This window comes from Acinonyx jubatus, chromosome E1 (assembly GCF_027475565.1).
Source record: "Acinonyx jubatus isolate Ajub_Pintada_27869175 chromosome E1, VMU_Ajub_asm_v1.0, whole genome shotgun sequence".
NCBI lineage: Eukaryota > Metazoa > Chordata > Mammalia > Carnivora > Felidae > Acinonyx > Acinonyx jubatus.
The window spans coordinates 16,345,986-16,373,179 of NC_069397.1; the positions used below are offsets into that span (position 1 = coordinate 16,345,986).

The 27,194-nt window shown below is 40.0% G+C and overlaps 1 protein-coding gene and 1 non-coding gene across 38 annotated transcripts in view; both read right to left on the reverse strand.

Moving 5' to 3' along the window:
* The window catches only part of EFCAB5 (EF-hand calcium binding domain 5), a 191,027-nt gene that overhangs the window by 11,221 nt on the left and 152,612 nt on the right, over nt 1-27,194 (reverse strand). For 28 of the 37 annotated variants that reach the window (XM_053211625.1, XM_053211613.1, XM_053211610.1 and 25 more), the window contains 8 exons: nt 23,859-24,148; nt 21,287-21,456; nt 20,572-20,800; nt 17,664-17,816; nt 6,566-6,669; nt 3,941-4,194; nt 2,487-2,773; nt 1,782-1,878 (listed from right to left, as the gene is read on the reverse strand). In XM_053211625.1, coding sequence (XP_053067600.1) covers nt 1,782-1,878; nt 2,487-2,773; nt 3,941-4,194; nt 6,566-6,669; nt 17,664-17,816; nt 20,572-20,800; nt 21,287-21,456; nt 23,859-24,148 — 1,584 coding nt within the window. Of the gene's footprint in view, nt 1-333; nt 757-1,781; nt 1,879-2,486; nt 2,774-3,940; nt 4,195-4,227; nt 5,636-5,968; nt 6,081-6,565; nt 6,670-16,041; nt 16,141-17,663; nt 17,817-20,571; nt 20,801-21,286; nt 21,457-23,858; nt 24,149-27,194 lie in introns of those variants that run through there. The other 9 variants (XM_053211620.1, XM_053211622.1, XM_053211617.1 and 6 more) reach the window with 8 other exon arrangements.
* Nucleotides 22,340-22,446, reverse strand: LOC113592754 (U6 spliceosomal RNA). The gene has a single exon (XR_003412714.1). It is a non-coding gene; the product is annotated as a U6 spliceosomal RNA (small nuclear RNA).

The window sequence follows — 27,194 nt, forward strand, 5'->3', positions numbered from 1 at the left end:
GAGGAGCAGCAAGCAGGCACTGACACAGAGATGTTTCTTCTGGATTTTTAAGTCTTCAGTGAACAGTGAGTGAACAAGTATGGAACAAGTGTAGACAAGGATAGAGTTAAACAAGTTTTAATCTTTGGTTTTGCTCTTATTATAATTTCCCTTGAATAGCACCTTAAAAGAAGTGATACCTGTGACATCTATAAATTCAGAGGCTCCCATGAATCAGCCCAGAGTCATGAGGCTACAGGAGAAGCCATTCCAAATACACATTCTAATCTTTATTTTTTTAAGTTGATTTATTTATTCTGAGAGAGAGGGGGGGGGAAGGGCAGAGAGAGAGGGAGAGGGAGAGAGGATCCCGAGCAGGCTCCACACCTTCAGCCCAGAGCTTGATGCAGGGCTCAGACTCACAAACCCATGAGATCATGACCTGAGCCCAGATCAAGAGTCAGATGCTTACAGATGCTTAACTGACTGAGCCACACAGGCACCCCAGAAATTCTAATCTTAACTTTTATTTGAATGTCGTGTTCTCTCCTGTTCTCTAGCATTCCCAAACTTCTGAGAGTATCTTGCTTTCCTAGGCGATTCGATCTCTCCCCTTCATCTATCTGCCCTGGCTCACTGCTACATGCTTCCACTGCCAGAGACACCCTGAGGAGTGTGGTTGCCTTCCTCTTCTCAGACTTTCTCTGGTTCTCAGCCTCTTGGCATAATATGCACATCACAAAAGTCTAGAAACTCTTCTGACTTAGTCCAGAGTCTCTACAGAGAGTTGGAAAGGTGGAAGGGGAGGAAAGGGACAGATTTAGTAAAAAACTTCTACAGAGCCATTTTCCCAACTGATGGTTAGTTTTTCATCAGTAACAAAATAGATACAAACTTTAAATTTCTTCCTAACTGGTACATTTGCACAAATGGCCTGAGGTCTCTGGTGGGATAACATACACCCATGGAAGAATGTATGCCTATATATGTATAGATATTTCTTTTTTAAAATTTTAATTCCAGTGTAGCTAACATATGGTGTTGTATTAGTTTCAAGTGCACCATAGAGTGATTCCACAATTTTATACACTCCTCAGCGCTCATCATAAGTGTACTCTTAACCCCTTCACCTAATGGGTATTAAGGAGGGCACTTGTGAGGAGCACTGGATGTGATAGGTAAGTGATGAATCACTAACTTCTACACCTGAAACCAATTTTACTAAATATGTGAACTAACTAGAATTTCAGTACAAATTTGAAATAAAGAAAATCCCTTCACCTATTTCACTCTGGATATTTACTCTTATATGTGGTCAGTTCTCTGTGGCCAAAGAGCTCATCACCTTTTCCAACCTGGGAGCTCCCCTACTCTGATTTCTGGTGATTCTGCTTCTCCAAAAAGTCTACATTACTCGCGTATAAAGTCTCATGATCTATCATTTTCTTTGGTTCTTCATTGAAACCCAAAGATAGTAATAGCCTTTTTCCTTAATGTACTTGTTTCTTTTCCTCACTGCAGCCCATATCCTCTATTGTTTTTTAGTAAATAATACATATGTAGTCAATAAAGTGGGAGATGAACATGATTCTGAATTCTCGAACGTGTGGCATAGACAGTGACTTTGGGTAATGCACTCGATTATAGTGTTCCTCCCTGTAGAGGATTACTATCAGAACTATTTTTCCTAAAAATTGAACTTATGAGGCACTTGCTTTATTGTGATAAAAATGTCTGAATATTTGAATTGTAACTATGTTTTATTGCTGTTAGATTTCGAACACAATGAAGTGTAAATTTACCTCTGATATATTCACCAATGAGCTTTAAATTAACTTCCACATGCCTAGCAGTTGGATCAAAGGCACAAATGTTCGCGACAAAGTGTCTGTTAACATACTGTGAACAAAAGAATAAAAGTTATGGGAGCATCAGCAAGTGGGAGTATCCAATTCATGAGTTTACATAATTCCATTTCTGTAAATTAAAAAAAAAAATTTAATGTTTATTTTTGGGAGAGAGACACACCCAGAGTGTGAGCGGGGGAGGGGCAGAGAGAGACACAGAATCCGAAGCAGGCTCCAGGCTCTAAGCTGTCAGCACAGAGCCAGATGCAAGGCTCAAATCCACGAGCCGTGAGATCATGACCTGAGCTGAAGTCGTCAGATGCTCGACTGACTGAGCCACCCAGGAGCCCCCATTAATGTAAATTTTAAAACAGGCAAAACCAATCTACAGTGTTAGGAGTCAGGATTCTGGTCACTCTTGGGGTGAGTGAGAAAATGTGCGTGTGTGTGGGGGGGGGGGTAAGTGATAGGAGAGGGTACAAAGAAAGGCTTTGGGGGGTGCCATTAATGTTTCTTGAGCTAGATGCTGGTTACAAATGTTTATTGTGTAAAAAAATCTTGCATTTTTACTCTTAGGATTTGTGCAATTATGATTTGTATACCTAAACTTGTGTGGGTTATTCTTCAACAAAAAGAATGTTTAAAAAAAAAAAAACTTACCATTTTACACTTGTCCCAATTTCCGAAGTCACTTGATAATTCCAGCTCTGGATGAATGAACAAGATAACCGCTAACAGGATGTCATGTACTAGTTTTGTGTTGGCCTCCACCTCCTGGGACTTGGTGTCTGGCAGGTATGTGGGCTCTACCGAAGGATGATAGTCATAGAGTAACAGTGATACAAAGTCTAAGGAGGTAAGCAGTTGGAGGCTTTCCTGCAGCTCTTGCAGCATGATTCGGAAAAAGAGAATTCCTGCCCGCTGGACTTCACCTACATTTTCAATCTCTGAAACAACACAGTAACATCTCACACTGTTTTTCAGTACATATATTGGTTTTTCATAGCATTCTGAACATAATACAGTAACCTTTTTTTTCCAGGAAAAAGACAGCCATATCCTATGCTTTTAAACAATCTTCATTTCTCTAGTCATGAAATTAATATGCAGAAATGGAATTACACTGGTGACGCTCACAGGAAGAGGCTTTGAGGAAAGGTAAAAACTCAAGTTTTGGAGTTGGACCTCAGGTTGAATACCCACTCTTAGGTTTGTCTCTCTGAACCTCCTTTTCCTTTCTGTGAGCATAGGCTGATCCCTACTTCCCTGGTGGTCTGGGAATTGAATAAGATGATATAAGTAAAAGTACTTAGTGGTAAGTACATAGTGGATGCTCAAAAAACATAAATTTTCTTCTTTTTTCTACTTACTCCACCCTACCTGGTGGCAAGAAACCTCTCAGATTAATCCCATGTAGTGTTACTCTATTTACTCCATTCTAGATAGCCAAAGGTCTCCATGTTTCCTTCTTCCTTCCCTTATGGCCAAACTGATTTTGTACTAAGAGCAGCCTATTGGATGTGGAATCACAAGCACTGGGGTCTAGTCTTGGGTTCTGCCACTAAGCTCCTATTGGACCTTAACTCTGATGGTTTTTAGCTTCTTTATCTGTAAAACAAGATAAGATTCACTTGTCCCAGCAAATGAATACTGTGTAATCTAGTGGAAAGAGCACCAGACTGGGGTGCAAATCCAGGTTTCATCACTTGCTAACTGTGTGATTTGGTGTGAGTTGTTTAGTTTCTCTGAGCTTCACTTTCCTCACCTGTGAAATGAGGTATTACCATTCACCTCACAGAGTTAGGGTAAGGACTAATTGAAATTACATATTTAAAGTGCTTGATACATGACGAGGCATTTAATAAATGCTAGTTCTATATTGCCTTTGTGAGTCCTTCCAGTTCTAAACCATATGATTCTAGCCAAGAAAATGAGACTTAATACCCTTTCCTCTAATTTATAGACCACACTCATCAGCCCAAGACTGCATGAGGGAATTCCTTTTATGCTGTATATTGTAACAATTCCTTTTAGAAAGTGCATCCTTCATTGCAATCTATGATTCCCCCAAATTTATTAAACCCATGAATCCAGAACATTTACGTTCACAATACCTAGGATATAGTTTTTCTTTATTTCTCCAGATATTTCTCCCAATATTTCGTAGCAGGCAGCTTGGACCACCTTTATCATTTTCTGCAGATCTTTAAATTCTCGATACAGTAGCATCTTATTCCTGCCAATGTTAACATCAAGAACTCCTAAGGCCTTTCCCGTTCTCTCACGGAGTGGAATTACTATGTGGTTCTCTCCACAGACAGAGGCCAAAATGACTTCTGAAGTGTCTGTACACTTAAAGAGGAAGTCTCTGAAACCAAAACCAAATAAGCATAAGGATATAAGACATCAGCAGTCTCGTAACATTCCACCCAAACATACTGAATCGCTCTTTTGTGCCAGCGATGCTCCAGCCACACCAGCCCTTGTTTCATCTGCCTGGACCGCTCCCCCCTTTCTTTCACAGAGGTCTCTCTCTCAGCTCACTCATTAGAAGCCTTCTCTGACCAAGCAATCTAAATAAAGTAGCAGCGCCCAGGTTGCTGTCCATCTGCTACTCTGTTTTATTGTCTTTTGCTATACTTCTACTTGTCTGAAGGTATTTGGTTTTTGTTTACATATTGTCCAAGAAGTACCAGTTGAATGCCTGAAGGAACTGATGAGTATGTTAGGTCAGGTTCCCTAGAAGCAGAGCCTGAGACATGAATGCTTCTGCAAAGGATTTATAGAGGGAGTGCTTTCCACAGAAACCTGTAAGGGTCTGAGGAAAGCATAAGAGGGAAGAAGAAGCTAATTAAGAATGTGAAGGCTAGGGCCGCTTGGGTGACTCAGTTGGTTAAGCATCCGACTTTGGGCGTCATGATCTTACTGCTTGTGGATTCAATGTGAGTTCAAGCCCTGCATTGGGCTCGGAGCCTGGAGCCTCCTTCAGATTCTGTGTCTCCCTCTCTCTCTGCCCCTCCCCTGCTTGCTCTCTCTCTCTCAAAAATAAGTAAACTTATAAAAATTTTAAAAAGAATGTGAAGGCTAGCCTCAGCCTCATCCTAAGGGGAGCTCTGGAAGGCAAATGGTGCCAAGAATCTGCCCCACCTTGGAGAGGTCTTTTATCAGTCATTGGCTCCACCATGCATCTTTGGGTGTGTGTTGTAAGACGAGTGTTTACCTAACTGTGATGCACAGCCAGGTAAGGGGCTCCCATCACTCAAGGGCACTGCTCCAGAGGAAGCTACAGTGTGCAGCCCCTAGCAGAATGTATTTTAGGGATCTGGGTAGGGCCTCAGCAGCACTGCTCCCTGGAGGGACCTGAGATTTTCATTGAAATGTAGTAGTGGTTTCTCTCTCTAGTGAGGTATAAACACATCTCTTTCCCCCTTTCCAGTCTATGTTGACATTCAGATGTCATTCTTTTGAGGTATTTGTAAAAATGTTGGTGCTTTGCCTAGCCTCAAAAAGCACATTTATGACTCAAAATACCAATCCTATAATGCCAGGGAAGATTATGTCCTTTATGTCTTTTTTTTTTTTTTTTTTTTTTTTTGCTGTTCCCATTCCTTCCTGCTGCTGAGCCACCACTTTGTGTCTTTATGATAACCACAGTCATGAAGCATCATGCGAAACTTTCCAGGCATAAAGATAAAGCTGATTGGTCAACAAAGTTCCTCAAGAGGCACCTGTTGTAAGTTACACACAGGAGTCCAGATTGAGTCTGGGTGTGCAGGACTCTCATAAAATTCGACCAGCACAAGGAATAACTGTGGAAAAGAGGTTGAAACTGAATGAACATTCAGATATGAGGCCAAACTAAAATTTATTTTTTTTAAATTTTTTTTAACGTTTATTTATTTTTGAGACAGAGCATGAACGGGGGAGGGGCAGAGAGAGAGGGAGACACAGAATCGGAAGCAGGCTCCAGGCTTTGAGCCATCAGCCCAGAGCCCGACGCGGGGCTCGAACTCACGGACCGCGAGAGATCGTGACCTGAGCCGAAGTCGGACGCTTAACCGACTGAGCCACCCAGGCGCCCCGTGGCCAAACTAAAATTTAATTAACACATGTACTTGAATGTCAAATTAGCCTACCGGACTGGGATAGATTACTGCCTACTCAACCACACTGACCTCTAACAAGCAGTCAGTCCCTTTTGCGATAGGTGCGTCCCAGGTTGAGATCAGTTTTGCATCTGTCCGGTTTGTGTTCCTGGCATCCCACAGATGAAAGGCATGCAAAGTAACCCAGAACTGAGTACTTATTAAAGACAATGTTCTCTGCTTCCTCCCCACCTTTGCCTGGCCTGTTTTCTTCAAATAAAAAATACACGTCCACAGGCTAGCTAACATTAACATGATGAGCTCTGGTAAGTGACATGGATGTATTTTTCACAATCATGGTGGATTTTTGTTGAATTCCATGTTTGAAAAAACATCACAGAAAAATAAAACACTATCATGCTTTAAAACATGCAATTTTAATATAAAATACCAATGAAATCTGTTTTAAAAAGTACTTGAAGGGGAAAGGAGTTAACATGTCCCACGCAAACAGGAATTTTTCTTTAAAACCTATCAGGGTAAGATTTAAGTATACTAATAATGGACAAAAGCTGTGTCTCTCAGATCTACTATCACAGTAGGGGAATGTGTTTTGGCAGTCGAGCAAAACAAACATGAAAATGCTTCTCATACCTGAAGATGCATGTCTTCCTGAAGATGATAGGGGGATTCCTGTGGATTTTTGTTAGACCCAGGTGCCTTGTAACCATCATATTGCGTAAAACATAGTCTGAATCCTTGAAAACAGGAAGAGATTTCAACACAGAGAGAAATAATTAAACCTTACTTTCCCTTTAGAGAAGTTTGGGGAACAGAAAAATAGAGGAAAAATTTTAGGAAAGTTTAGATGATGTCTAGCTTGAAGTATCAGGACATTTTACTTAGTACTATTAAGAATGAGGTATTCATGGGGCACCTGGGTGGCTCAGTCGGTTAAGTGTCTGACTCTTGACATTGGCTCAGGTCATGGTCTTGGGTTTGGGGGACTGAGCCCTGCATTGGCCTCTGAGCTGACAGTGTGGAGTCTGCTTGGGATTCTCTCTTCCTTTCTCTCTGCCCCTCCCCCACACCCTGATCCCCATTCTCACCCCCTGCTCATGGGTGTGTGTTCTCTCTCTCTCTCAAAAATAAACATTTTTATTTTTATTTTTTTAATTTTTTTTTAACGTTTATTCATTGTTGAGACAGAGAGAGACAGAGCATGAATGGGGGAAGGTCAGAGAGAGAGGGAGACACAGAATCCGAAACAGGTTCCAGGCTCTGAGCTGTCAGCACAGAGCCTGACACGGGGCTCAAACTCACGGACCGCGAGATCATGACCTGAGCCGAAGTTGGACGCCCAACCAACTGAGCCACCCAGGCGCCCCAAAAATAAACATTTTTAAAAAAGAGAATGAGGTGCTCACAAGAGAAAAATTTCAAATTACGACATTCTTTTAAATAAACAAGCTTATTTTTTACAATTGTGATAAAACTGTGTGTTTATATTATTATTATTTTTTTTGATGTTCAAATTGCATTGTAGAACATTTGGAAAATATAGAAAAGTCCAAAGAAAATAAGACAATAAAAAATATTCTCCATTGAGGTCTTTGTCTTCACCAAAACTTCAACAAAAACTGTTCTGGTCAAGGTTACTAGTGGCTCTGTCATTGTATTATCCACTGATCTACCCCCAATCATCATCTTTCTCTATAGCAGCACTTGACTCCGTGAACAACTCCCTTCTTTTTCTTTTTCTTTTTTAATTTTTATTTATTTATTTTTTAAAAAGATGGGCTGTATTTTTAAAATTTTTATTAATGTTTATTTTTTATAAGTATTTTAGTTCCTTTATTTCTTTTTTTTAAATGAAATTTATTGTCAAATTGCTTTCCATAAAACATCCAGTGCTCATCCCAACAGGTGCCCTCCTCAATGCCCGTCACCCACTTCCCCCTCCCTCCACCCCCCATCAACCCTCAGTTTATTCTCAGTTTTTAAGAATCTCTTATGGTTTGGCTCCCTCCCTCTCTAAATTTTTTTTTCCTTCCCCTCCCCCATGGTCTTCTGTTAAGTTTCTCAGGATCCACATAAGAGTGAAAACATATGGGATCTGTCTTTCTCTGTATGACTTATTTCACTTAGCATAACACTCTCCAGTTCCATCCACATTGCTACAAAAGGCCATATTTCATTCTTTCTCATTGCCAAGTAACATAAAATACCTAGGAATAAACCTAACCAAAGATTTAAAAGATCTGTATACTGAAAACTATAGAAAGTTTATGGAAACTGTTTATAGAAAGTTATAGAAAACTATAGAAAGTTTATAGAAAGTTAAGGAAATTGAAGGAGATATAAAGAAATGGAAAAACATTCCATGCTCATGGGTTGGAAGAATAAATATTGTTAAAATGTCAATACTACCCAAAGCTATCTACACATTCAGTGCAATCTCAATCAAAATTGCACCACATTCTTCTTGAAGTTAGAACAAGGAATCCTAAAATTTGTATGTAACCACAAAAGATCCTGAATAGCCAAAGTAATATTGAAGAAGAAGACCAAAGCAGTAGGCATACAATCCCGGACTTTAGCCTCTACTACAAAGCTGTAATCATCAAGACAGCATGGTATCGGCACAAAAACAGACACACAGACCAATGGAATAGAATGGAGACTCCAGAATTGGACCCACAAAAGTATGGCCAACTAATCTTTGACAAAGCAGGAAAGAATATCCAATGGAAAAAAGACAGTCTCTTTAACAAACGGTGCTGAGAGACCTGGACAGCAACATGCAGAAGAATGAAACTAGACCACTTTCTTATACCACTCACAAAAATAAACTCAAAATAGATAAAGGACCTGAATGTGAGACAGAAAACCATCAAAACCCTAGAGGAGAAAGCAGGAAAAAACCTCTCTGACCTCAGCCGCAGCAATTTCTTACTTGACACATCTCCAAAGAAAAGGGAATTAAAAGCAAAAATGAACTATTGAGACCTCATGAAGATAAAGAGCTTCTGCACTGCAAAGGAAACAATCAACAAAACTGAAAGGCAACCAACGGAATGGGAAAAGATATTTGCAAATGACATATCAGACAAAAGGCTAGTATCCAAAACCTATAAAGAACTCACCAAACTCCACACCCAAAAACCAAATAATCCAGTGAAGAAATAGGCAGAAAACAAGAATAGACACTTCTCTAAAGAAGACATCCAGATGGCCAACAGGCACATGAAAAGATGCTCAATGTCGCTCCTCTTCAGGGAAATACAAATCAAAACCACACTCAGATACCACCTCACACCAGTCAGAGTGGCTAAAATGAACAAATCCGGAGACCATAGATGCTGGAGACGATGTGGAGGAACAGGAACCCTCTTGCACTGTTTGTGGGAATGCAAACTGGTGCAGCCTCTCTGGAAAACAGTGTGGAGGTTGCTCAAAAAATTAAAAATAGATCTACCCTATGACCCAGCAATAGCACTGCTAGGAATTTACCCAAGGGATACAGGAGTGTTGATGCATAGGGGCACTTGTACCCCAATGTTTATAGCAGCACTTTCAACAATAGCCAAATTATGGAAAGAGCCTAAATGTCCATCAACTGATGAATGGTTAAAGAAATTGTGGTTTATATACACAATAGAATACTACTTGGCAATGAGAAAGAATGAACAACTCCCTTCTTGACATACTTTCTTCACTTGGCTTTTGGGACAACACTCTCTCTAGTATTCCTACAAATCACTCATATTTCTTGCTGCTTCTTTGTCTTCCTCACCTCTAAGAGGTTTTCAAGCTGTAGGCCATAACCTACCTATGGGCTGTGAAAATGTTTTAATGCCTTTATTTTATTTTATTATTTGAGAGAGAGAGAGAGAGAGAGAGGGAGAGAAAGAGAATCTTAAGCAGTTTCCATGCTTAGTGCAGAGCCTGGATGGGGCTCAATCCCACGAACCTAGGATCATGACCTGAGCTGAAATCAAGAGTCAGATGCTCAACTGACTGAGCCACCCAGGCACCCCTTAATGCCTTTTAAAACCAGTTTTATTGAGGTATCATTGATATACAAAAAACTGCACATATTTAGTGTATACAATTTGAAGAGTTTGGACTGAGTCTTGACCAACTTTTTATTTATTCATTTATTTTTTGGTGGAGACTGATTTACTTATAAGAAAGTAATATTAACATATCTTGTAAAATATGCAGGATATATCTTATGACTGTATAATATATGACTATAGAAAAGACTAATTCAATTGGAAGAAGTAAAAAGGGGTTTTTATGTCTGCCTTTAAAAAGTTCTTTGAGGGGTGCCTGGGTGACTCAGTCAGTTAAGACTCTGATTTCGGCTCAGGTCATGATCTCACGGCTTGTGAGTTCGATCCCCACGTCGGGCTCTGTGCTGATAGCTCAGAGCCTGGAGCCTGCTTTGGATTCTGTGTCTTTCTCTCTCTCTCTGTCCCTCCTCCACTCACACTCTGTCTCTCTCTGTCTCTCAAAAATAAATAAACATTAAAAAAAAAAGTTCTTTGATTGGAGCACGTGGGTAGCTCAGTTGGTTGAGCGTCAGACTTCCATTCAGGTAAGATCTCACCCATGAGTTCGAGCTCCACGTGGGGCTTTCTGCTGTCAGCGTGGAGCCTGCTTCAGATCATCTGTCCCCCTTTCTCTCTGCACCTCCCCCACTCACACCCTCTCAAAGATAAATAAACATTTAAAAATAAATAAAAAGTTCTTTGATTAAGAGGGAACCTTGATAATAGGATCAATAGGGGCAGCATGACGAATGGTGCCTGGGAGAAGAACAACTGTTTTGCGGTGTGGAATGTTTACTTGCCATGACCTCAAGTGTTTTCCCAAACCCTTTAGATGAAAAATGTTTTCAGTAGAATGTTTAGCAAACTGTAAAGATTCTCTGATGCTGGCAATAGAGCATCTAGCTTTTCCTAATATATTTCTTCCATGGTTTGAATCCATCTAATTCCATGGTTAGAATCTCACTGTGTCTGTGTTTCTAGGTTTAAATCTTTAGCCCAAACTAAACAATTCCTCTCCTGTTCCCACCTCTCCCCTCAAAATTGTGTCAATTTGGCCACTTCTGTTAAGATTGGAACCATACTGGGGTGCCTGGGTGGCTCAGTCAGTTAAATGTCTGACTTAGGCTCAGGTCATGATCTCATAGTTCTCATAGTTCGTGGGTTTGAGTCCCACGTTGGGCTCTGTGCTGTCAGCTGCTTCAGATTCTGTGTCTCCGTCTCTCTCTGCCCTTCCCCCACTTGTGCTCTGTCTCTGTCTCTCAAAAATGAGTAAATGTTAAAAAAAAATTTAAAAAAATGCACAAAAAACCATAAAATACCTAGGAATAAATCTAACCAAAGAGGTGAAAAATCTGTAGGCTGAAAACTATAGAAAGCTTATGAAAGAAATTGAAGAAGACACAAAAAAAGGGAAAAAGATTCCATGCTCCTAGATAGGAAGAACAAATATTGTTAAAATGTCGACACTACCCAAAGCAATGTACATATTCAATGCAATCCCTATCAAAATAACACCAGCATTCTTCACAGAGCTACAACAAATAATCCTAAAATTTGTATGGAACAAGAAAAGACCCCGAATAGCCAAAGTAATCTTGAAAAAGAAAACCAAAGCAGGAGACATCATAATCCCAGTCTTCAAGCTATACTACAAAGCTGTAACCATCAAGACAGTATGGTACTGGCACAAGAACAGACGCTCAGATCAATGGAACAGAATAGAAAACCCAGAAATGGACCCACAAACGTATCACCAACTAATCTTTGAAAAGCAGGAAAGAATATCCAATGGAATAAAGACAGTCTCTTCAGCAAGTGGTGCTGGGAAAACTCGACAGTGACATGTAGAAGAATGAACCTGGACCACTTTCTTACACCATACACAAAAATAAACTCAAAATGAATGAAAGACCTCAATATAAGACAGGAAGCCATCAAAATTCTCAAGGAGAAAGCAGGCAAAAACCTGTTTGATTTTGGCCGCACCAACTTCTTACTCAACACGTCTCCAGAGGTGAGGGAAACAAAAGCAAAAATGAACTACTGGGACCTCATCAAAACAAAAAGCTTCTGCACAGCAAGGGAAACAATCAGCAAAACTAAAAGGCAATCAGCAGAATGGGAGAAGATATTTGCAAATGACGTATCAGATAAAGGGTTAGTATCCAGAATCTATAAAGAACTTCTCAAACTCAACACCCAAAACACAAATAATCCAGTGAAGAAATGGGCAAAAGACATGAATAGACACTTCTCCAAAGAAGACATCCAGATGGCCAACCGACACATGAAAACATGCTCAACATCACTCATCATCAGGGAAATCCAAATCAAAACCACAATGAGATACCACCTTACACCTGTCAGAATGGCTCACATTAACAACTCAGGCAACAACAGATGTTGGCAAGGATGCAGAGAAAGAGGATCTCTTTTGCATTGTTGGGGGCAGTGCAAGCTGGTGCAGCCACTCTGGAAAACAGTATGGAGGTGCCTCAAAAAACTAAAAATAGAACTACCCTACGACCCAGCAATTGCACCACTAAGCATTTATCCATGGGATACAGGCGTGCTGTTTCGAAGGGACACATGCACGCCCATGTTTATAGCAGCACTATCAACAACAGCCACAGTATGGAAACCACCCAAATGTCCATGGATGGATGAATGGATAAAGAAGATGTGGTGTATGTATACAATGGAGTATTACTCAGCAATCAAAAAGAATCAAAAGAAATCTTGCCATTTGCAACTACGTGGATGGAACTGGAGGGTATTATGCTAAGTGAAATTAGTCAGTCAGAGAAAGACAAAAATCATATGACTTCACTCATATGAGGACTTTAAGAGACAAAACAGATGAACATAAGGGAAGGGACACAATAATAATATAAAAATAGGGAGGGGGACAAAACAGAAGAGACTCATAAATATGGAGAACAAACAGAGGGTTGCTGGAGGGGTTGTGGGAGGGGGGGATGAACTAAATGGGTAAGGGGCACTAAGGAATCTACTCCTGAAATCATTGTTGCACTATATGCTAACTAATTTGGATGTAAATTTTAAAAAATAAAAAATAAAATTAATGAAGAAAAAGATTTTATGGTAAAAAAAAAAAGACTGGAAGCATACTATAGAAAATAAGGGGTTGGTAAAATAATATGCCTAAAAACAAGCTTTTCATTTAATTTTACTTGGAGCAAGAAACTATAAATTCAGCAAGTGCCTCAGTAATTATTCAGTAGTGAGATAACTACCATAGTTAAAAATTTCTAGGAAACGGTTTAGAGAAAGAGCTGCAACGATATTTTCCCCCATTTTCTTTCTTCTGCTACTGGCTTGTTATTTCCCCCCTTACCTTTCCAATACAGCTTTGCCCCACTATATGAAAGTAGAGCATTCCTATGAAACCTTTCATAAGTTGGACTGGCATAATGTGAAGAAGCAATTACTATTAAATCATACAGAAAAATTTTTGAGCATTCCCAGACCCCTGAAATAACGATTCTTAGGCTTTTCTGATACCTTAGAATACACCTTGCTAACGGATGCACAAAATAAATTGAGATAAAGCACAGATGCTCACAGACACAATTCAAAGATGTGGTGGTTTTGCTGAGTGCAGCTGGGGGGAAGGAGGTCTTGGTGGGGACACCCTTGCTGCTCTGGGGGCTAACTGCCAAACAAACACCGAATGCTATTTTCACTTTTTATCTTTTTTCATAAAAGCAAAATCCTCTTCGGATTTCTTTCAGTTAGCAAAAACAGATACTACTGAGGGCCTTTGGAAAACAGAAGTGGGCTAACATGAACTTCTGGAAGGTGGGAATAATAGCATCTGTTCATTCTCACCTTATATATTACACATCATTTAGTATTTACCCTCCTCTGCTTTGTTTTTCTTGTGAAAAACATTTTTTAAAGAAAGAATGAAATATACAGAAAATAGCAGAAAACATCACATAGTAAAAGTAGGTATTGTTTTGTGAAACTTCAGTCTTAAGTGTGTGTGTATGTGTGTGTGTCTGTAAGGGGTCAGGACATAAAATGGTTTTCATATGATAGGTCAAAGTCAATATAATTTTGAGCCACAATGATTCCAAACACTTGGGAGTACCTCAGGGCTTGGACCTCAGACTTTTTTTTCTATCCTCACTCATTCTCTTGGTCACTCCCTCTAGTTTCATGGTTTTTGTTTTGTTTTAGGTTATTATGGTAAAATATACATAGCATAATATTATTACTTTAACCATTCAAAGGTGTACAATTTGGTAGCATGAAATGCATTAATGATGTGGTATAACCCAGTCTCATAGTTTTCAGTACCATTTATTTGCTAGACTGGATTTTTTCCCCCAATACTAGCTCATATATTCAACTGTCTTTTTAATATCTCCACTTAGATGTCTAACAGGCATTTTAAGTTATAGTTAAAAAATATGTTTCAATTTATTAGGTAACATTTTTCCGTATGTTTATTGAGCATGTTTTTTTTTTAAATTTTTTTTAGTAGACTTGTCTTTTGCTTTTTTTCTTTCGGATTTTTAAAAAAATCTTACTGATTTGTGTAGAGCAGTGTTAACCCTTTGTTAAATATGTGGCAATTTCCCCCAATTCGCCTAAAGCAACTTATTTTGTCTATAATTTTGGTGCAAGGAAGTTGCACATTATTATGCCATCAATGTATCAGCCTCATTTTAATTGTTTCAGCCTTTGGTGTAGGGTTAGCCATTCTTCCCCAAAGATGGTAAATTCCCTCTCATCCTGCATTTTCTTAGCAATGCTCATGCACTTATTTATTCTTTCTCCGAATGAAAATTAAAATCATTTGGTCAACTTAAAAAATTGGGGGATTTTTCTTAGAGTTTTTTGGAAGAAATTATATATATTTTAGAAAGAGAGAGAGAGAGGGAGTGAGTGGGGAAGGGGCAGAGGGAGAGAGAGAGAATCCTAAGCAGGCTCCAAGCTCAGCTCAGAGCCCAACCCAGGGCTCCATCCCACGACCCTGAGATCATGACCTGAGCCAAAATCAAGAAATCAAGGACCAAATGCTCCACTGACTGAGCCACCCAGGAGCCCCAATCAGGGACTATTTGTAAAGGCCTGGGTAGTATATAGAATCCCAGGCCTAGTAACAATAGGGAGTTGTTACCACACTTAGCCTGAAGAGGCAAGGGAAGAAAGTGACTACTAGAACCTGGAGAGGACAGCTGTATGGAGAGAGTCATCTGACTGAAGGTGTAGTGGCCTTTAGTAGAAGAGTACAGCCAATCTACAGCAACCTGGCAGAGAGACTGCCAGAAGCAAATTACCCCAGCCTCACTCTCCGTGTGTCCTGCATCTCCTATTGGTATGTCTCATCGGACAAACCTAAACAGAAGCCAAGGAGCCTATTGATACTGTCTACTTTTTGAAGCAGAGCAGGCTGGAGAAGAGAGCAGAATAGACTGGAGAAGCTGCAGATGAGGAAGGAGGAGGTTTAGGAAGTTAGTAGAATTAAGTGCTTGGAAAAAGGTATCCCTACTGCCACCCACAGCCATTTTTAACACCAAAACCTCACCTATCTTCCACTTAGGACAAACCCCTGACTACACCCTTGGACAGGTGCACTGGTCTCTGCCCAGCTGTGACCTCACCCAGACCCTGGGCTGCTGAGTGGTCCTCCTCCTCATTCTGGGGATGATCTTTTTCACTCCATAACATGACTTAGATGGACAGTGACCCTTGTGATCTTGTCCACAGCATTGTGATTGTGAAAACTACATGCCCCTGAAGACACACTTTTTGTTGACTGCTGTGGGTGATTTTAACTTTCTTCACAGTGCCCTAGATATCATTTCCCTTAAGGCCCAAACAGGGGTCTTCTTAGGTGTGGACACTGGCCAAGTCAAATCTTCCCCAGATCCCACACTATGACTGTGGCCCATCAGACCTGGTGGTCTGTCCCCCACACCAAATGGTCCTCACCCACCTCACCCCCCACTGAGTTGTCCACCCCCCTTCTGAGGGTACTTGGAGGTTCCCATTCCTACCCCACCCCCGGGAGCAGCACCCAGGACTAGGGTTCTCCACCTCCTCAGTCTGTTCACTCCATCAGAGAGCTCTGTGATTCCGCTCTTTGGCCAAGACCTCATCAGCTTGGTCCAGCCACTGAGAGAAGAAAGAAGAAGCCTGGAGAGAAGGGGAGAGACACATGTGGGGGGCTAGCCGAGGGACTGAGAGACCACCAAGGTGATGCTATCACCTGATCAGGCACCACGCAGGATTTTTTAGCCTTTTTTTGTTTGTTTGTTTGTTTGTTTGTTTGTTTATTGATTTATTTTGAGAGAGACAGAGAGAGCAGGAGGGGCAGAGAGAGAATCCCAAGCAGGCTCCACACCCAGAGCAGAGCCCAATGCAGGGCTCTGAAAACTCATGAATTTTGAGATCATGACCCGAGCCAAAACCAAGAGCCAGATGCTTAACTGACCAAGCTACCCAAGCACCCTTTTTTTTTCTTTTTTAATGTTTATTTATTTATTGAGAAGGAGAGAGCAGGAGAGGGCCAGAGAGAGAGAGAGAGAGAGAGAGAGAGAGAGGGAATCCCAAGCAGGCTCCATGCTGTCAATGTAGAACCCGACATGGGGCTCGATCCCATGAACTGCAAGATTATGACCAAAACCAAGAGTCAGATGCTTAATCGACTGAGCTCTCCAGGCACCCCTTTCTTAAAAGGAAGACAGACACCTTTCCACCCATTCTCACTACATGCAAAATCTTAACATTAAAATTAAGTGTAAAAAAAAAAAAAAAAGGAGAGAGAGGCAAACCAAGAAACAGACTCTTAACTATAGAGAACAAACTGATGGTTACTGGAGAGGAGGTGGATGAAGGTGGGGGGGATCGGTTACATAGGTGATGGAGATTAAGGAGGGCACTGGTTGTGATGAGCACCAGGTGCTGTACGTAAGTGATGAATCACTAAATTCTACACCTGAAACTAATATTTCACTGTACATTAACTAGCTGAAATTTAAATAAAAACTTGGTGGGGGGGAGTGTAAAGAAGCACAACAAACATTCAGCAAAAACTCATTACATTATAGATGGGCCTTTTTTCTTTAACTGGTGTGATGTAATCATGTCTTTCCAAAAGAGTAGTGCCTCATTCCTTCCTATTTCACCCATACGATTCTGGTGGGGGCTGCCAGTTACTGTAAACTCCGCCAGCCCCACCCCCGGATGGGGGCCATGTCTCAGGATAGACTAAAAATGCTCTCTTGGGTTTTCCAAATTGAAACAAGAGGATTCTTTTTTAGTTACTAAGCATCTGGCTTGCCCTATGGAGAAAGCCTATCTTAAGCTGGAAGGACCAAGCTAAAGTGTAGAGGGAAGCATACATGAGACTTTCAGAGAGAAAGAACATGAGAGAGTGCTGACGATATCGAATTCCTGGTTCTTTCTGGTCATCCTGGAAGCCAGCCTGACTCCTGTCCATTCTTCATTTTGATCACACAAGTCAATCAATTCCCTTTTTTGCCTAAGGCAGTTTGAGATGGACTTTTGCCACTCATAACCAAGGATCTTAAGTTGGGATCATGGGAAGTACGTCCCCAGTTGGCCTAATAGCTAACTAAATATACTTTTAGCATATTAGCAAGACAATACTATCTAGAAACTCTGTTAGAGGTCTAACATTGCCCCACCTTGCCTACCTGCTTTGGGCCAGGCTCGATGAAGTATGTAGTGATGGTGGTGATGTCAGATGTGATCTCACAGAGCCAGGCGATGCCAGTGATCACAACATGCAGGATGTGCTCCCTGCTGTGGACGTAGTGATAGGCAGTGCTAAAGACATTGGCAACACCCTGTAGAGACAGAAAATTTTAATTGTCTTTTGAAAAAATTGTTTTTAATGTTTATTTTTGAGAGAGAAGAGAGAAAGAGTGTGAGCAGGGAAGAAGCAGAAACAGGGAGACACAGAATCCTAAGCAGCTCCAGACTCTGAGCTGTCAGCACAGAGCCCAACATGAGACTTGAACCCACAAGCTGTGAGATCATGACCTGAGCCAAAGTCGGACACTTAACTGACTGAGTCACCCTGGCACCCCAACTGTCTTTTCTTTTTAAAATAGCAGAATAATGCACCAATTGGCTTATCTTTTTTTAATGTTTATTTTTCAGAGAAAGCACAAGTGGGGGAGGGGCAGAGAGAGGGGGACAGAGGATCTGAAGCACGCTGTGTGCTGACAGCAGCGATCCCGATGTGGGGCTCAAACTCACGATCCCTGAGCTGAAGTCTGATGCTCAACCACTGAGCCATTCAGGTGCCCCGGATTATCTTTTTAAATTAATGATGACCTACTTCAGACAAAGTATTCATCAGTTCTCAAAAGGCAGTGTTCCAGATTCTACTATGAAAAAAAAGATCTCAAGAAATCAAAGATGTAAGGAGATATCTACTACAAGATCCGCATAACTTTATTATGTTTCCTGATAATCATCCACTGAAATTTGTGATATGTGCTATCAGAGAATAGAGTCAGAAGAACAAGATAAAGTTTGAAATGAGAAAAAATATTTAAAAGCCAGGAGCTAATGACAGCCTTGGGCAGATGGGTAGGAGCTGCCCTGATATGATGCAATTTCAATTTCTGGATCTTTCTGTCCTTTTTGTCATCAGATCAGTACAGGTTGTACTCTGGTCCAAGGCCTGCAACATGCTAGATAACACAGTCTTCTTATAGGCATTGAGAGAGGCTGTTACACAGAAAAGGGGGATGAAGTCCTTAGAACGCATCTGTTGTCTTGTTGTCAAGAGACTCTAGGAACCACAAATTCTTCAAGACTATATGAATTTTATAATACAACCCCAGGCATCTAAGGGTAACTCAGGACACTTTACCTCTAGGTCCTGGAGAATCTATTTAAAGTTCATATTCAGGGGCATCTGGGTTGGTAAGTGTCCAACTTCAGCTCAGGTCATGATCTCATGGTTCGAGGGTTTGAGCCCCATGTCAGGCTCTGTGCTGACAGCAGAGGGTCTGCTTGGGATTCTCTCTCTCTCTCTCTCTCTCTCTCTCTTTCTCTCTCTCTCTCTGCCCTTTCCCCACTTGAGCATGCTTTCTCTCTCTCTCAAAATAAATAAACTTAAAAAAATAAAAAATAAAGTTCATTTTGACATCGTCTCTAATAAGATTATATATAATTCACCTACTGTTAACTCCATTCTCCTCCATTTTCTTCTTGATATCTTTCTATCATTCTTATATCAGATAAGAGTGAATCACATTATTAAGAAGATGTCCAGGGGCACCTAGGTGACTCAGTCAGTTAAGGGTCCAGCTCTTGATTTCGGCTCAGGTCATGATCTCACAGTTTGTGAGTTTGAGCCCCACATTGGGCTCTCTCTCCCTCAAAATAACTAAATAAACATTTTTTTAAAATGTCCAGAGGAAAAGATTCCACCACTTTCCTCAGTTATACATCCAATAAATGGGAAGAGAAAAAATTTTTTTAAGTTTATTTATTTTGAGAGAGAGATAGAGAGAGTGGGAGAGGCAAAGAGAGAGGGAGAGAGATTCCCAAGCACAGAGCCCAATGAGGGGCTCAAACTCACAAACTGTGAGATCATGACCTGAGCTGAAATCAAGAGTTTAATCTACCTGACTGAGTCACCCAGGTGCCCTGAGAAGAGAAAATTTTTAAATTGTGGTAAATAAACATAAAGAGCCAGACACTTAGAGGGGAATACGTGGTAAAGGCATAGCAAGTTCCTGATTGTTGCTACATCCCAGTCCATCGCCTCCATAAAGGCTTTCAATCTTTCTTCATTGCAATTACTATTCATAAAATCAAATTAAAATGCTTGTAGAAATAAATGATCCAGTTATAGTCTTAAAAGTGCTTATCTTTTGGAGCACCTGGGTGGCTCAGTCGGTTAAGCATCCAACTTTAGCTCAGGTCATGATCTCCTGGTTCATAGATTCAAGACCCATGTCGGGCTCTGTGCTGACAGCTCAGAGCCTGGAGCCTGCTTCGGATTCTGTGTCTCCCCATCTCTCTGACCCTTCCCTGCTCATACTCTCAAAAGTAAATAAACATTGAAAAAAATTTTAAGTGGCCATCTTTTTTGTGATCTAATTTGAAAACATGAATACTCAAGAAACATTTAGGTTTCTTCCTACATTCTTCATCCTTAAAAATCATGACACTGAAATCAAGAGTCATGGGAATGCATTTGTGGAAAGAGTAAAAGATTTCTAGGTTCCCCCTACTAATAAAACATAAATATCTCCCTTCTAAAGATTCATTCCTACTTTGTGGGTCTTAGTTAGTAGTCTAATGGTTGGATTTCAGTGTTACAGCATAAAATGCTGTTCCTATAATTAATGCAATAGGGCACATATTAACAATCTTCCCAGAAGCTAAAGCATAGATGAGGCTGAGAGTCCTTCTATGTGTAATGGAGAACCTCTCCAAAGACTGTTAGACATACACAGTAAACAGTAACAAGTATGATGACACTATCTATTTTCATCTGGTTTTAGGTTTTACTTTTTAAAAAGTATAGAAGGAGAGGCCATCTTACCATTGCTCTTGAAGAATTCCTCCATGACTTACCTGATAGAATCTGATCTCATGAGGCACAAAGATGTTTATTTTTTGGGGATCTCTTAGGGTGTCAACAGCCATGACCCCAAAGACCCTCATATATGCATCCTGAAGAGGCAGAGCCAGGAATGAACCATTTTGATCACTCTTCTTGATGGAATTGTTCCAGAAGAAGACGTTCCCATGGTGCTGAACCTGGGGGACATGTATTGGCTTCCCTTCATCCACTACTGTAAAGCTGAGGAATAGGAATTAGAAGGTGGTAGAAAGGCACGGGAGAAGGCTTTAGATGAAACCGTGCAGGAAATTAGATCAATTCTCCATTCATAGTTATTGTCATTATATGTCAGAGAAGTGGACTCATGAAATTACTAGTTTGGAGAGTCTGACTTTAGAAAAAGATTAAAAAACAAGCTTAGCTCATACCAGAGAAAACATATATGAACAGGATGCTGGAGACATAACTTATAAAGCAGGCAGAAATAATTGAGCTGATGTTGTGAGGCAGAGTTCCAACATGGCAAATCACTGCCTAGGAGTCAGTTCTAGAATTGACCAGGTGAAATTATTTAAGACTGGAAACCCATCACCTCCCACTCCAGAAGCATTGGTGGCCTGAGGTCTTTCTCTCTTGGGAAGCTAACTGGGATTTCTATACTAGTATTTCAGAAAGGGAACTATTTTTTTTAGAAGTGTAAAACCAACCTCTTCAAGAAATTCTTACCTGATTCCCTTCATGTCCCTGTAGAGTACCCTGTTCAGTACAAATGGAGCATCATCTAAAGTAGAAGCTACGTTCCTCAATAGAACATTCCCTCTATCAGGCAGTAGTCTGTTTTCTTCTAAGAGGGAAATGTGAGCACTGATCTTCTTATTTCCATGGGATTCAGCATCCTATGTCAAAATGTTTCTGATGATGTATTTGGTGATTAAGAGTTATTCTCTTAATCATGTCTCCCATCATTAGCCAGTTTGTGCATCTGACCACAATAATTACCATTCATGGGCAGTGGGGAAAAGGCTGACACCACAGCTGTCTCCTAAACCTGAGTTTTTGGTTTTGTTTTTTATTTGAGAGAGACAGAAAGAGAGAGAGAGAGAGAGGGAGAGAGAGAGAGAGAAAAAGAGAGAGAGAGAGAATCTCCGCAGTGAGTGTGGAGCCTGATGAGGGGCTAGATTCTACAACTGTGAGATCATGACCTGAGCTAAAATCAAAAGTTGGACGCCTAACCAACTGAGCCACCCAAATGCCCCCCAAATCTGAGTTTTAATGAATGGACTGGATTTACTTTATGTCAACTAGACTAAAAAAAAATCTCTAAAGTCTTCTCAAATTTAGAGGTTTAAAACTTGGATCCCTTTGAACTATAGTCATATCGTCTCAGCTTCAGTTAAAAGTATTTATCTTAGAGGGCCAGGGCAAGAATATGGCTTCATTTAACTCATATTTCTTGAGTACATTTTCACCATCTACTCTGAAGTGAATGTAGGAAAAAATGCTCTCAGGGAATTCTTAACATAGTTTGGCTATGATATTTGATTTATGCCAGGAAAAAATTTCTTGGGGTCTCAGATTTCAGAGTTTATGCAACTACTATTTCTAACTAAAATAACAGAAAATTCTCTGTACCTAAAATATTATTGTGTTATTAACAATATTGTGTTGACACATTATTGAGCATGTCCATAATTTGGGGACATTACAAATGTTTTCCTTGATTTTTGCCTTCCCTTTCTATATATTTGGGTTTGCTTTTTTTTTTCTTTTCATTTTTGGAAAAATATTGAATGCTTCACAAATTAGCATGACATCCTTGAGCAGGGGCCATGCTAATCTTCTCTGTATTGTTCCAATTTTAGTGTATGTGCTGCTGAAGCAAGCACTAGGTTTACTTTTCCTGTATTTTTTTTCTTTTGCCTTTATTCTTCCTTTTCTACATAAAAGATCTATAGAGTAACTAGCAAATGTAGTAAGATTTCTCTTAGGGTACCACAGACCTCTGAAGCAAGTTGGAGTAATACTTGTTTTTCTAGGTTGGTCTTCTGCTCCTGGTCACACCATTTCAAAGTACATTGGAAAATTCAGCCATTCAGTTGATGAATCCATTAATTAAGTGTTGCTATTTAATTGAGCTGAATGGCTCCAAGTTCCCTGGACTAGTGGAATCTGTGATATCTATCTATCTATCTATCTATCTATCTATCTATCTATCTATCTCTATATGTCTATATATCTATATATCTATATCTATATCTATCTATCTATCGCAGCCATGCTGGCTGTTTCTGTCCGGGAGGGGCAGCAAGCTGGGAGTGCCTGAGGGGGTGGCAAAGCTGTGGGCAGTGGTCCATCAGAGTCATGTGTTTTAAGTGACATGATTCTATAATAGTATCAGCTTGTTTCTAGGCAGTGCAATGAAATATTGTGTGATATTGGATCCTACTTCCTAATGACCTTATGATTTAAATAGTTTCTTTTAAAAATTTTAATGTTTATTTTGAGACAGAAAGAGAGTCAGCAAGTGGGGGGAGGGGCAGAGAGAGAGGAGAGAGAGTCCTAAGCAGGCTCCATGCTGTCAGCACAGAGTCCAACATGGGGTTCGATTTGATGAACCATGAGATCATGACCTGAGTGGAAACCAAGAGTCAGACATTTAACTGACTGAGCCAACTAGGTGCCCCTTAAATTGTTCCTTTAAAATTTTTTTCATTTTAGAGGAAGAGAGAGACAGTGTGTGCAAGCAGGAGAGAGGGGCAGAGGGAGAGCGAGAAAGAGAGAGTCTTAACCAGGCTCCATACTCAGCGAGAACCCCACACAGGGTCCGATCCCATGACCTTGGGATCATGACCTAAGCCAAAATCAGGAGTTGGATGCTCAACTGACTGAGCCACCCAGACGACCCTAAATAGTTCCTTTTTAAACTGACTCCTAAAACATTTTTCAAGGGAAATGTAGCTTGAACTGCCTGTACCATCTCCTTACTGGTATTTTTCAATATTAGCCTATTGTCTTCTCTAAGCTTATTGACTCTCAGCACAAATGAAATTAGGAATCCCAAGACACAATTCTGTCTCTTATACCTTTCCTCTCTACTGCTACCTTCCCAACCTGCAATCATTCCAGTTGTGTCTTTCCTAGGCTTTGGGTCACTGTAATGTTTTGGAATGAACAAAACATCTATAGCAGTACTCAGTAATTTTTCAAGAGAATTTAGTGTGCTCCCCCTTTGCAACCATTGAACATCACATACTAGGAGGAAATTTTTCCTCTTATATTTCACTTTAGAAAAACATACCTGGGTGAGGGCCTTAAAGGTCTCGGTGTACACTGGCTCCAAAGATACCCCACTTGTCTCTGCAGCATGTTGGATTCGGTATAGCCACTTCCACCTGGCACAATTCCTCAGGTTCTCAGTAGGGCTCCTTTCTAAAGTATTCATCAGAAACTCCACAACAGTTTCCAGAACATGATCTTCATTGCCCCTGAGTTCAGATACAACCAACTGTATATATTTCTGAAATTGTTTTGAAGACATCCTCACTTCTTGACCAGGGTGTGGCTTTGGAAATTGGATGTGTAGTTTAGCTAAAAGACATAAACACAAAATGAAGAACTAATCAAAAGTTCATTTATCTATGGGGGAAATTTTCATTCCCCTTTTATAGCAGACTGAAGCCCCTGACAACTGCTCCCCATGGAAAACCAGGTATATCAAAGGCATCTCAAAGCCTAATGAAACATCTTACAGTGACTTCCTGTATTGAACTCACAATATCCTGTGTCATCTTCCCTGTTTCTGTTTTGTTTTTTTAACTCCACCACTCAGCCAGATGAAACTCCAGGGTCAACTCTGACTCCTCCCTACTTTTTACCTTCCATATCCAATAGGCCACTTAATCCTATCCTGTTAGTCTTTGGCAATATATCTTGTTGCCACTCCTCTCCATTCCTAATTCCATAATCCCAAACCAGTGTTAGTCATTTTATACGTAATTAGATTACCAATAGTAAGTCTCAATACATATTTATAAAATTAAATTAAAACAACTTACAACAAAAAGCAGAATCAGGCCTATAAATACAGAGAGCAAACTGATGGTTGCCAGAGGGAAGGTGGGTGGGGAGATGGACAAAAAGGGTGAAGGGGAGTGGGAGACACAGGCTTCTTGTTATAGAATGAATAAGTCACAGGAATAAAAGACATAGCATAGGGGATATAGTCAATAATATTGTAATAGCTTTGTATGGTGACAGATGGTATCTACACTTGAGGGGAGCATAGCATAACAGATAGAAAAGTTGAATCACTATGTTGTACACCTAAATCTAATGTAACATTGTGTGTTGGTTATACTTAAATAAAAAAATTAATAAATACATACATGCATGCATACATACATACATATATACATATCACACAACTGGAATGAACCTCAAAGGCACTAAGACAAATTTATGGCTTTTATTAATCATGGTATTTAAATAATCATAAACACACTCCCCAATTATTCTAAAGAATAAAAATATATCAACATGCAAAACCAAAAACTAAAATGAAAAATAAACACAATTTGCAGTATGCAATTCCCTGGTTCAAAGTCCTACCATATTCAGTGACAGATGACGATATACTTGAGGTAAGCATAGCACAATATATTGAGAAGTTGAATCACTATGTTGTACACCTGAACCTCATGTAACATAGTATGTTAACTATGCTGAAATTTAAAAATTAAAGATAAATAAAAATTAAGAGATAGGGGGAAAAGTCCTACCATATACAGATCCAGTTCATTTTCCAATAATATCTACCCATAACACCATATAGAAATTATTTGCCCTAGTATCTCCATTCTACTCATGGTCCTGACAATGCCTTACACACTTCTGCATCCACATATCTTCTATTTTTTTAATTGTACAATTATGAATGTGCTACCAAACTTAAGCACTTGCAATAACACATCTTACTCCATGCTCCTACCCTGTTTCATCCCCTGCCCCCCCACAGCCCCACCAATAACCTGTGATTTTGCTTTTGCATTATCTTTCCCTTCCTTTTATTTTCCCAGTAGTGTTATTGTGTGTGTGTTTGTGTGTGCACTTCTAAACAACATGCAGTTTAGTTTGGCCTATTTGTAAATTTCAGGAAAAGGACATCATACTATATATATATATATATATATATATATATATATATATATATATATACACACACACACACACACATATACATACATACATATACACACATATATATGTACATAGATGTGGATGAAGCTAGAATGTATTATGCTAAGTGAAATAACTCAATCAGAGAAAGACAAATACAATATGATTACACTTATATGTGGAATTTAAGAAACAAAGCAGATGAACATATGGGAAGAGGAGGAAAAAAGAGAAGAGAGGGAAACAAAACCACAAGAGACTCTTTTTTTTTAATACTATTTTATTTATTTATTTTTATTTATTTGATTTTATTTTTATTTTTTAAAATTTACATCCAAATTAGTTAGCATATAGTGCAACAATGATTTCAGGAGTAGATTCCTTAGTGCCCCTGACCCATTTAGTTCATCCCCCCCTCCCACAACCCCTTCAGCAAACCTCTGTTTGTTCTCCATATTTATGAGTCTCTTCTGTTTTGTCCCCCTCCCTATTTTTATATTATTATTGTGTCCCTTCCCTTATGTTCATCTGTTTTGTCTCTTCAAGTCCTCATATGAGTGAAGTCATATGATTTTTGTCTTTCTCTGACTGACTAATTTCACTTAGCATAATACCCTCCAGTTCCATCCACGTAGTTGCAAATGGCAAGATTTCTTTTGATTCTTTTTGATTGCTGAGTAATACTCCATTGTATACATACACCACATCTTCTTTATCCATTCATCCATCCATGGACATTTGGGTGGTTTCCATACTGTGGCTGTTGTTGATAGTGCTGCTATAAACATGGGCGTGCATGTGTCCCTTCGAAACAGCACGCCTGTATCCCATGGATAAATGCTTAGTGGTGCAATTGCTGGGTCGTAGGGTAGTTCTATTTTTAGTTTTTTGAGGCACCTCCATACTGTTTTCCAGAGTGGCTGCACCAGCTTGCACTGCCCCCAACAATGCAAAAGAGATCCTCTTTCTCTGCATCCTTGCCAACATCTGTTGTTGCCTGAGTTGTTAATGTGAGCCATTCTGACAGGTGTAAGGTGGTATCTCATTGTGGTTTTGATTTGGATTTCCCTGATGATGAGTGATGTTGAGCATGTTTTCATGTGTCGGTTGGCCATCTGGATGTCTTCTTTGGAGAAGTGTCTATTCATGTCTTTTGCCCATTTCTTCACTGGATTATTTGTGTTTTGGGTGTTGAGTTTGAGAAGTTCTTTATAGATTCTGGATACTAACCCTTTATCTGATACGTCATTTGCAAATATCTTCTCCCATTCTGTCGACTGCCTTTTAGTTTTGCTGATTTTTTCCTTTGCTGTGCAGAAGCTCCTTATTTTGATGAGGTCCCAGTAGTTCATTTTTGAAAACCACAAGAGACTCTTCAATGATAGAAAACAAACTGAAAGTTGATGGAGGGAAGTGGGTGGGAGATTGGCTCAATGGGTGATGGGCATTAAGGAGGGCA